The sequence below is a fragment of the Trachemys scripta genome, chromosome 24 (genome assembly GCF_013100865.1).
Source record: "Trachemys scripta elegans isolate TJP31775 chromosome 24, CAS_Tse_1.0, whole genome shotgun sequence".
Classification (NCBI taxonomy): Eukaryota; Metazoa; Chordata; order Testudines; family Emydidae; genus Trachemys; species Trachemys scripta.
This window is the reverse complement of record NC_048321.1, coordinates 7,532,401-7,543,948: the sequence shown is the minus strand read 5'-3', so window position 1 is coordinate 7,543,948 and position 11,548 is coordinate 7,532,401. Positions and strand designations below refer to the sequence as shown.

General features: G+C 55.1%; 1 protein-coding gene across 3 annotated transcripts; it reads left to right on the top strand.

Annotated features, from left to right (window-relative positions):
• Positions 1-477: 477 nt before the first annotated feature.
• Positions 478-10,663, top strand: CIART (circadian associated repressor of transcription). 3 transcript variants are annotated; one of them, XM_034756667.1, is made up of 7 exons: positions 508-609; positions 2,318-2,484; positions 4,450-5,022; positions 5,871-5,946; positions 8,324-8,402; positions 9,244-9,367; positions 9,886-10,520. In XM_034756667.1, exons 3-7 carry the CDS (start codon positions 4,462-4,464, stop codon positions 10,492-10,494), a joined length of 1,449 nt encoding a protein of 482 aa, XP_034612558.1. In that variant the 5' UTR covers positions 508-609; positions 2,318-2,484; positions 4,450-4,461; the 3' UTR covers positions 10,495-10,520. The 3 variants fall into 3 exon arrangements, with proteins under 3 accessions (XP_034612561.1, XP_034612558.1, XP_034612560.1); XM_034756669.1 differs by lacking the exon at positions 508-609 and adding an exon at positions 626-1,842; XM_034756670.1 differs by lacking the exon at positions 2,318-2,484 and having other exon boundaries at positions 478-609; positions 9,886-10,663.
• The last annotated feature ends 885 nt before the right edge of the window (positions 10,664-11,548 follow it).

The following is an 11,548-nucleotide window of genomic DNA, read 5'->3' as shown; positions in this document are numbered from 1 at the left end:
CATTACCCCCTATGGGTCCCCTATCATCCCCCCTCCTCTGCTCCATTACCCTCTATGGGTCCCCTATCACGCCCCCTCCTCTGCCCCATTACCCCCTATGGGTCCCCTATCACGCCCCCTCCTCTGTCCCATTGCCCTCTATGGGTCCCCCATCACGTCTCCCCGCCCCTCCTGCCTAGCCCCCTTTGATGCGGCAGGCTGACACAAAGGGGCGTGTCCTTCTCCATTGCCCCGCCCCCAGACTCCTGCATCCAGCTCCCGCAGCCACATGTAGGGGCGTGGCCTTGAGCCCCACCCTCCCGGCCAATCGGTTCAGCGCTGCTCCGCCATTGGGCTGCGGGGGAGCCGCCGAGCTCCAATTAGGGGCAGGGGGCGTGGCTCTAGGGCGGTGGCCGGCGACACGGGGTGGGCTTGGGGAGCCAATGGGAGCGGGACGGGCGGGGCCCAGCGGGAGGCACGTGCCGGGCCGCACGTGGCCGCGTGGCGCCCGCACTGAGCCGGGGGCGGGGACCGGGCACCGGGCTGGGGACTGGGACGGGCTGGGTGTGGAGCGGGGACGGAGCCGCCCAGGGGACAGAGCAGAGGGAGCGGAGCTGGGAACGAGATCAGGTGAGGAGCTGGAGGCTCGCTGGGCTCCGGGGGGGCGGACGGGTACGGGGCTCGGGCAGGGAGCTGGGAGCCGCTGCGGTGTGAGAACCGCTGGCCGGGGGGCGGACACCAGGGATCGGGACCCCCAGTCCGTCCCCGGCCAGGATCGGGCTCCTCCCCCCCCAACCAGCCCAGGACCCGCCGGCATCAGGGATCGGGATCCTCCCCCCAGCCTGGGACCCGCCGGCATCAGGGATCGGGCTCCACCCCCACCCCCAGTCTGTGACCTGCTGGCATCAGGGATCGGGCTCCACCCCCACCCCTGGTCTGTGACCTGCTGGCATCAGGGATCGGGCTCCTCCCCTCTGCTCCTGGCTGGGATCAGGTGAAAGGACCCTGTGCCCTTGCGGGGATCAGGGGATTCCCCCCCCCAACATGTGTGCCCCCCGGGAGGATTCTCTTTTCTGACCAGAATGTGGGGATCCAGATCCCTCCCCCCCCCACATGCTTTTCTGTGGAGTGTCTGGATCCCGGCATTGTCCCCGGGCACAGAGGTGGGGAGCTGCAATGCTTGCCCCCAGGATCGGGATCGGACTGATCCGGATCCCGGGGGCAAGCATTGCAGCTCCCCACCAATCCCAGGAGCAACCCTGACGCCTGGGAGTATGCATGGGGCTTAACCTGCCCTGTGTCTGAACGGTGGTGACCTGAGTGTGGAAGGGAAGGGGGATATGGAGGGTGTGTGTGCAGTAGTTTGACCAGATGTCCTGATTTTATAGGGACAGTCCCGATATTTAGGGCTTTGTCTTATATAGGAGCCTATTACCCCCCCCTCCCCCCACCCGTGACCCGATTTTTCACATTTGCTATCTGGTCACCCTAGTGTTCAGGGGGTTCTGCATGAGGGATGCAAGGACTGTGTGTGCATGAATGGCAGGGAGGGGCGGGGTGTGAATGGCAGTGACTTGAGTGTGTAACACGTGAGTAGTGCGTGTGCTGGGATGAGTGCGTGAATGGCGAGGGGGGGGGGCATGGAGGGCGTGCATGTGTGTGTGTGTGTGTTGGAGAGGGAAGGACCAGGGAGAGTGTGTTCCTGCTTGCAGAAGGGGAGGCCAGGGCTGCGTGTGTGAGAATTCGACCAGCGTGCAGGGCTCATTGTGTCCCGTGGCATGGGGACAGCCGTGTCCATGATTGCAGCAGACATCCAGACAGCACGACTCTTGGTGTCGAGGAGCGGATGCGTGTTTAATCTAGGTCAGCAACGTGCGGTGGTGGCTGGGTGCGTTGCAGGCGAGGTGCTTGCTAGGCTCTGGGTGAAGGGAAGGAGGAACGAGACTGATTCTCAGGGTGGTGACCCTGGACGGGTTTAGTGGAAGGAGGTTTGCTGGGGACGAAGGAGCTGCCGTGGGGGCTCCTACTCGAGATCTCCTACTGAGTTCCAAGAATAGCGGGTTGGTTTCTTTAGCAAAGGGACTGGAGGGTGCTGCTGGCTCTGAAGTTAGGAGGGGGGTGATGGGTCTTGTAAGAAGCAGGGATGCGGCTAAGGCTGGCGCGTGGCACCAGGGGGTTGATTACTTCGGGAAGACACATGGGGTATAGGGAGAAGGGAATGTTTTGTAGCCAAGAGAGCGGGACCCCCACCCCTCCATCGAGTCACCGCCAAGTCACTCTGAACTGTAAAAACAGCTGAGGGCAACTTGTAGGTTAACTTGCCCCTGTCGTTCCCCAGCCTTCTTGGATAAAACACCTGCTGCACTTGGAAACCACCTCCTTTACCTGTGCCGCTGCAGAGAGAGCCCAGCACCAGACCAGGAAACACCCAGGCAGATTGAATTCCCAGCAAGGTGGACACAACCCTTCATCCGTTTATTGAGTCCCGGAGGGATACCTGTGTAGGTGCGTTGGGCTAGACCTAAAAAACAACAAGACGTGTGTATACCAAAAATCCCACGCGTGTGTGTGCGTGCGCGCGCACACACAGAGCATGCCATGTAGGGAAAGGCGGGTGGGGGTGGTGAGTGTGTTGATCCCTTCTGCTCCTAGGAAGTGGGTGCAGGATGGCAGGGATCTTAGCGATGCTGCGTATCTTGTGTGTGGTTTGGGATCTTTGGGGGTGGAAGCCACTTGTGACTGTTTTATGACATTGGCTGCGTGAAGCATGCCCTTAGAACAGCCTCTCCAGGATTTCTCCCTGCCTGCCATTCTCTGTTGGCCAATTTACCGGTGAAATGCCACATTTCTCACTTAGGGGTTGTTGATTTCTCTCCAGCTGTTTGGCTGGCAGCAGGGTAGCTGCTGGGAGGTGGCAGTAGGCATCTGTCTAAAACAGGGCAGGAGAATAAAGCATAGAAGCGTCTCATCTTTGTCTGCCTCTCCATGGAGGAAAGGGTTACAGATTTTTGTCTGCCTGCAGTGATGGGGAGCGTGGGAAGGCTGGAGCCCTCCCGTCCCTAAGTTTATGATCCTATGTTGCCCAGTAGCTGGGGCCAGCGCTCTGTTACAGAGACCGCAGGTGCTGACTACATTGAGTCAGCCAGACAGTCCCTTTCAAATCAGACTGACACACCCTGCTCTTATCTCTAGTGTATTGGAGAAACCTTTTCTCATTTAGATGTGTAGTTTGTCCTCTGCTTATTTTACCCTCAAGGGCCGGGTTTAACTCTTGCATTGAACAGCTCCAAGATTCTCTGATTTTTATTTTATTTTATTTTAATTCACTTGTTTCCTGTCTGGTGGGCACTTGTGTTTAGTATATTGACTTATGAGCTGTTCATTTTATACCAGTCCAAATCAAAAGGACACAGACAATATCACTCTAGTATTACATTGTTAGTGGTCACTTTTGTACCCTAGGGTTGCTAACATTTTCGATGAGTAAACATGTTCTCGATGCACCACAGAAGTGGTTTAACGGGTCGATTTGGTTCTGCAGAAAAGAGATCTTAAGAAACTAAGACTGATCAGAGAGAGAGAGAGTGTTTGTTTAATGCCAGTTTTTGTTTTGTTTGAAACCTTTTCCCTACTGTGTTTGCAACCCAAACCTTGGAGCACCTGTCCATGTGAGCCAGAAAATGAAACACCACCTTATATGTTTCAGTGTGTCCAAGTGGAAGCAACCCCACTCCCTTCCCCAAGGGGGAAGGTCCTGGTCTCTGAGTCGGGTTCCTACTGCTGCCTTAATACACATAAGAATTGTGTTTCCCCTTCTTAATATTTAGCAGACTGTGCTGTAAAACCGGGCAGGACATGTAGCTTTTTCCCAACTGATTTTGAAACTGCCTGTGTCCGTGGCAATGAGGTTGCTAGGATATTTTTGTTGTCCATATCCTATAATGCCACCGAGGGCGGCAAGGGAAGCCTGTCGTGAACTTTGCACCCTCCCCCCCTCACTAGTTCAGGCTCTGTGTATGTCACTCCGCCTCGCGCTCCCGTCGAGTGTCTGGGAGCTGACTTGGGCACCCACCCGCTGCAGGGCTGCTCTGTGGACCCTTCTGGCTGCCCCCGACAATGAAATCTAGTGGGTGCCTTGCCCCGATGGGAACAGATTGGTCGCATCTGGAACGGCTTCTGCTGGCAAGCTCTATCCAGGAACTGCAACTGCCCAGGGTCCATTTGGCTCCCTTTGTCTTTACCCCTTTGTTTTCAGCTGCCTCCCCCCAGTAAACCAGCGGAGAGCTTGATTTTTAGCTGACCCCGAGGAAATTTTTCTAAAGCCTCCTTCTATAAACTCTGCTCAGCAGCCGTGCTAAGAGCCGCTGGGCTGTAGGGTCTGGGGATGCCAGGGAGGCAGACGGTAGGATCTCTTTTGTTGCTGTTACTGGCATCGTCTTCATTTGTTTGCCCGTTTTTGGTCCCTGACAGGTTCCCGCAGCCATGGAGTCCCCCAACAGCATGTCGTCCTGCGAGTCTCTGTATTCGGTCGACAGCGCCGCCAGCGACGAAGAGGACAAGTGTTACGACTTCGGCGTCTTCCTGTCGGACTGCGAGAGCGAGGTAGGCGGTTTGAGCCGCCGGAGAGACGCCCGCTCTGGAGGGGAGAGGATTCTCTTTTCTCCCAAGTCGGCATGGACTAGCCCCAGCCTGCCGGGCCGGGACTGCAAACGCAGGACAGTAAAACCCACTTTGCAGAGCTCTGCTAGACAACGGCCGTCGAGTCAGTGCGGCCGGTTTCCCGGGGCGTTGGAAGGCAGATACCCCTCCGCCTGCGCTTGTTTGATGGACGGGGATGGCAGCCTGGCTGGGAGGACTCTGAGCCAGAAGAGGATGGAGAGCGGACGGAAGCGTCTGATCCGTCCCGCGGGGGAGAGGGAATACCCCGAGTATGCTGCAAAGCCCGCATCCCACGGGATAAAAAGGCAAAGGAATGGGGAAATGGAGATGAGGGAAGCTCCGACGTTGCCCTTGACCGACGGCGACCGGTTGTTTGCCCAGAAGGTGAGTTCCATGAGAATATCCGGGGAAGCGGGTGTCAGCAGGGAGGGAGTTACCTGGGAAGGGGTGAAATGTGCGATCAAATGAGACACGAGGCCTGATCCAGGCTGGGATTTCTCCCCTGCCGGCTTGATGCACCAATGCCATTGGCAAAGCCTCGCTCTCTTTGCACCTTTGATCGCACCAAGGCCCTGTAGATGCTGAAGCTGGTGGGTGGAATATGTGGTGTGAGCCGCTGGCCATCTGGCCATCTGTGTTATTAGTGTCAGGGGGTTGTGCCTCAGTTTCCCATGTGCCGTGGCCAGTGCAGACTCAGATGTGAGCTGGGCACCCTATGGACTGGAAAAAATTGAGGGCAGTGGGGAAGGACTAGCATGGGGAAGGAAAACGGTTGGTCAGCGTCATCGTGAAAGGGAAAGGATGGGAATTGGAATTCTTGCAGTCACTTGCATTAGCACCATGAGCCCTTCAGGATCAGTGGTGTGAAGTATTCATACTGCAGCAACGTGTAAGAGCCCCAGTCGTGGACCATATCCTGGTGCTAGGCGCTGTACAGACCCTGGTGCTAGGCGCTGTACAGACTCAGAACAAAGACTGTCCCTGCTCCCAAAAGCTTACAGTCTGAGGAGGGTCATGAAATCAGATGTAATAAGTGCATTACTGGGGATTAAAGCGAGTGCTTTAGAGCCCACCTCGTTGTATTCACACCTCGCCGCCCCACACAGCTGCACAGGTGCAAAACTAGCCCCAGGGATGCGTCAGGGAGAGGTGTGCGCGGAGGGGTTGGGGGGAGCCCAGAAGGGGGATTGTCCCGGACGGGCTGGCTCACTTTCTGTGCTCCTTCTCTGCAGTGCCGGGAACTCCAGGGCTTCATCAGGCCTCTCGCAGAGCTTCTGAACGGGCTGAAGAAAGGCCGCTACGAACGAGGTAAGTGCTGTTCCTCGCGCTTGTCCCTCCCCAGAGCATCTGACGCCGCCACGCGGCTATTTAACCGCAGGGAATTATTTCCCCTCTCTCCCCATTTTGATCCCTAAATCAGAGGCCAGTGGCCATCTCCGGGCTTCTTGCTGGAGTGGCATTCAGAGGGTGGGAGAATTGGGGACCAGTGAGAAACAGCTGCTGCCCGGCATGGGGAGTCGCTCACTGCACGGTTTCCCCTGTCTGAGCTCTTTGTGTGGCTGGTCCAGGGTTTTCCTGCCTCCCCCCTCTCCCCCCCTTAATATTGCCCTCTTTCAATCAGCCCTTTGTTCCTTCTGGGGCCCCAAAGGGATCAGGGCAGACAGCTTTACCTGGCACTTGTCTGCTCCGGGACATAAACGGCCTCAGGACGGGGCTGGGTTGGGAGCAAACGAAGGAGTGGCGGGGACATGTATGATCCATAAGGGGGATGGGATGGGCAATTAGAGCTGCCCACGCTGCAGTTGCCACTTTAGAGACAGAACAGAAAACCCCAAAGGGCTCGATCTGCTCCCAGCCCAGCGCCACGGTGAGAGGCCGGGGGTTTTGTAAGAGCTGGGCAAGTTGGGTGCTGGAAACCCAGCCGTAAGTGCCACATTGGGAGCTGAGCGCGTTGGCTGACCCTGGCCCCAGATGTGGCGCTGCACGCTTGGCAATCTGGTTCTGAGATCACATCCCCGAGGAAAGCGGTGGCATCTCTCATTCGTTTTCCATGCTTCCTGCGCATATAAATGCGTGCGCTAGATTAAGGACCTGTAATCACCACCACGGGGAGGAAGAGGATTTCTGGCTCCTGTAACGTGCATGTGTTGGACGGCAGAATTTCTCACTCTCTATAAGGGTGCATCCAGGGCTTTACCCCAGTGCTAAAGCTGCCTTCTCCCAGGACCAGATTCTGAGCTCTGTTACGCTACGGTAACTCCTTTGACTTCTTTGAATTTACTCCTCATTGATGCGACTGAGATCAGAATCTGGCCCTTCATTATGGATTCATTAACGCTCGTAAAGTGCTCCGTAAGTGGTAAGGATCCTTCAGCCTGAAATGCCGTTGAGAGAATGGGCCAGATTCTCCACTGGTCTAAATCAATGTCGTGCCGCTGAAGTCAGCAGATCTGTGCCGAGGATCTGGCCCAATCCCTCTGACTTCTTTTTCCCAGCGTGGGGTCATTGCATCATCTTGGCCCTATGACTCAATCACCCGTTGTGTTTACATATTAATCTGATTACATCTGCTAGCAGGCGGCTGCCCTGCCCTGGAATGGGAAGGGATTTGAGGATCTAATGGGTGTTGCAGCTCTGAGATCCTGTATATTCTAGGATACTAGAGTAGATACGGGTGCTTTACCATTGCTCAGTACTTAAGAGACTAGTGTGTTACGTACCCAACACTCATTGTTTTCCCCTTATTCCTCTGCCCCCGAAAAGAATTGAAGGGCCAGATGTGGGCTAATGTGTAGTCTGTTGGCATTAGCTTATTCCCCTTACAAGATCTTCTCTGAATTCCTTTCTGTTTTTAGCACTCTCCTGAGCCCTCATCTTAATTTCTGCCCCTGGGTTGACTGTGCTAAATTGCCTAGTAAAGAAGGCCATTGTAAGCTGCATTGATCGCAGCGTGAGCTGAGAAATTCCCAGGGAGCTGCTTGCGCTTTGTATCGCTGCTTTCCTGCCCTAAGAACACGCTGTTGGAAATCTGAAAGAGCAGGCTTTCATTGAAGCTCCCGCTCGGCGCTGGGAGCCTGCTCTCCTTTCTCTCTCAGCGGGCTGGTTACACGTGTCTCTGTGCGTGCGAGTTCCATCAGCCAGACACGTGTCGCGCTGCCTGCTTGTGTCACGCCCACTCTTGGCTGTGAAGAAATGATTATGGCTCGGAATAACGTGCAAGAAGGCAGCTGGTGTGGCGTGATACCTGCCCTTCAGAAAGTCATCACATGGTGCTAATAGAGCCCCAGGGGCACCTGCTTCTCCAGCATACAAACCTTTTCCATGCTGGCTGCATTACGGGGGTGACTTCTCCTAGTACAACAGCCTCCGCTACAAGAAGCAGAGGCTGCAATTCACTGTATCTGCAGTGGGAGGGCAAAGACATGACAACGTCTCAACCCCCCCGCATTGTGCTGGCCTTTTCCTCCAGCTAATCTGAGGGCTAGGTTCTCGCGTCTGTCCACGCTGCATGTAATTGGCGTGATCTCTCCATAATCTCCCCTGGGTAATCAGAGTCTGAGCAGTGTGGAGGCTGAATCAGCCTGGCCATGGCTTCCCAAGCGACTGCCTTCTCTCGCAGCAGTAAAGTTGGTTCGGTTTGTTTGTAAACTAATAGCCTTGCTCTGTTTTTTATTCCGCCCCCCAGGATTAAGCAGCTTCCAGCGGAGCGTGGCCATGGACAGGATTCAGAGGATAGTTGGAGTCCTGCAAAAGCCAGAAATGGGGTAAGCGTCTCCTCCGCAAAATCATTATAAGAGCTCCGCAGTGGTTGGTGTGTGACTGGCTGTGGGAGGGAGAGCCAGACCGTGCACAGACTCTGTCCAGCGTTTCCAGCATCAGCAAACTTCCCACTGAACTCCTGTGCTGTTTCCTTGAGAACGTCGGTGCCCCGGGTCACTTGCCGTTTGACTCGCAGGCGCCCCAGGTTAAACACCCCCGGGGCTGAGGTCTGCCTTGGGTGTCAGTAGAGAAATAGCTGGATTCTTCCTGGCACTATCACTGTGCTACTCCCGGCGGTTGATTCCCCCACTGGCAGCAATCACCCATGACTGGTAGTGCTGGACTGCACCGTTGCATACAGCCTAGGAAATGCCTCTGGGCTTTTCGAACCAAGCCAAGTCCTGGCACACGTTGAAACCACAAATCACTTGCTACCCTCGTCCCTTTTCTTCACTGAAATCTCTAATCCTATGGCAGAGGGAAGCCCTGGGGAGGGAGGGAGACGTTCCTTTTGGACAAAGGGGAGGGGAGGCATCAAAGTACTGAATTTCTGCTATTCTGTAACTTGAAATTCAAAGCCCAGATCTTAAAAGTTGAGGCCCATCTTTTTGTTGGGGGAACTCGGCCTGTTTTGGAGGTGTCTCTGAAAGAGAGGCAGCCGTACGGAATAACAGGGCAGTCTCCTTGCTGCGGGAGCCTGACTGTCTCTTCTTTCTCACGTTAATTGTGTGATACCTGTGCAAGGCGCTAGGCTGTGACCGATCTGTCTGGGCTCAGCAGGGTAAAACTGCACAACGATCTCCCCTGGCTTGAGAGGAACCCCCTGTTTCTTTTCTCATCTTGCAGGGAGCGATACCTGGGCACCCTGCTGCAGGTAGAAATGATGCTGAAAGTTTGGTTCCCTCATGTCGCCTTGAACAGTTCCTGTCCTGATTCCAATCCAGCAGAGCATGCACGCAAACTGGCGAAGGTAAGGGGGCTTCCTTGCTGGGTAACCGGTCTATTCAACCCCTTCCATCTGTATACGGATTAAAGGCCCACGGATGAGGCTCCTCTAGGTCTGTTCTTGTCCGAGCGATGTGCTGTTTGGCAGACTTGGAGGTAGCTGTCCCTTGGGAGAGAGGTGGGAATTACTAGTAGAACTGCAGCATGTAAAAGCTTCGGTCCAGCAGAATGGGGATGGAGCTGGGTCTGTGGCAGGTGGGATGCTGGCTGGGGGGAGGAACTTCTGTGGCACATGCTGCACTGGGGACATGGGTGAAGTGGGTCCTATAGGGGCTTGCGTGGTGTCCGTGAGGGCCATGTGTTGCCGAGAGGTCTGTCTGGTCTCCCCATGGGAGCTGTGGGTTCCTCCTTGCCCGCTCTTGCCACATCTGTCGGCCTTGCGGGGAGCTCCAGCAGGTCGGCCATATTGGCTGTAGCAGCCAAGGCTCTTGAAAGTCAACGCCGTCTCAGCCTAAGGTGCCCCCTTTCTCCCCTCTCCTCCAGCAGTCCCACCCCAAGCCTTCAGCAGTGGACAGCTCCGCAGGAAAGCCCGCAGTGCCCAGCAAAGACTCTGTCCAAAGCCCCGCTGTGGAGAAGCTGCACCTCACGGACCCGGCCGCAGCCGACGGCAAAGCTGACGCGGTGTGGAGGGAGCAGGCCTGCTTTCTGGCCGACTGGTCTGCCATGAACTTGACCTGGATGCACACCTCACCCATCTGCAACCCGCCACTGGGGCTGGCGAACCTAGGGCATTTGAATGCTGCTTTCAGCCAGGCCCTGCTCGGACCAAACGCTTGCGGGGTCATTCTCTTCCTCCACAACAACCTGACAGCCCCCGCGCCCTTCTTCCGTTCCACCTCCGTCACTCCTGACAAGAGCTCGCCCGCCTACTGCCACCCCACGCAACCTCCGGGTACGGGAGACCCCCCGAGATGCCAGAGTGTGCCCGGGGCCATGGAAGCAGGGAGCTACGTGCTTAACCAGCATCCGGGCAGCCACTCCAAATCTTTGCCTCACTTGCCCTCCTCCAGCAAGGAATCCAATCCAGCCGCTTGGACTGGGAATCGGGAGTCAGAACTGCTGGCTAGGAAAGGGCCCGTGTATTCTTCTTGATGCTCGACTTGAGGCACTTCCCAAAATGTGTGAATTTAATTTCTTTTTTTATTTCTGCCTTTTTTTCTTTTCTTTTTTTTTTTTAAAGTAAAACATTTCACGCCTGTGTAAAAGTCTGATAAACTTCCAGGAGGAAAAAAATTAATGTTATTAAAAGGTTTAAACCAGAGCAGTTTCCAGACGAATGTGATCTTTGTTGATAAATGCTCGACGGTGGAAATGCACTTCCCCTGCCCGCCCCTCCGTTAATACCTGGTCGGTCCAGCGGCACCAATGCTTTGTGCTTCTCTAGAGCCTTTCAGGTCAATGTGAACTCCGTTAACTAAGACTCGCACCCTCCCCTGGGAGGTAGATAAATTGTCATGCATATTTTGGGCGTGGGACTGAGAGCCCAGAACTCCTGGGTTCTAATTTCAGTTCTCTCACCCATGGCTGTGGGACAAGTCCACTCTCTTTGTGACTCAGTTTCTCCATCTGTAAAACAAGGAGACTACTTGTGTACAACACGGTGAACCTAGCTAGTAGGTACTGCCGACTGCAAAGTAAGCTGAGACCAGTCCCACAGCTCGTAGCCTCTCTTTCACCAATACATATCGAACTAGAGGATACAGGGCCTGGCACATCTCTGAAAGGCTGAGGGGAGAGACAAAGTGCAAACTGCTAACGGTGTAGTATGCCTACGTATATTATTAAGACCATCTCCCAGGAGAATGGGCTGCTCTTGTATAAGACAGGAGTGGCTGTGCATCGTTGGATCACGTTCCCTGGCATAACACACCCTCCCTGCATGTTTCTAAACCAGGCTCACACAATTCACATGTATAGTGGAACAAAGCCTTTGCCTTAACACCTTATATTATGGTGCCTTTTCGTCTGATGGATCCCGTGACATCAGGCAAACTCCTGAAGGCCCTCCTCACCTGCTACTAGAGTGCACCTAGTTCTGGAGTGGAACATGTAGTCACTGTTGGCAGGCAGCAACACCACTACATGTGTTCCAGGGCAGGAAGTGGAAAAACAATCCTAGAAATGACGGGATTGAAGCAGGCGAGGA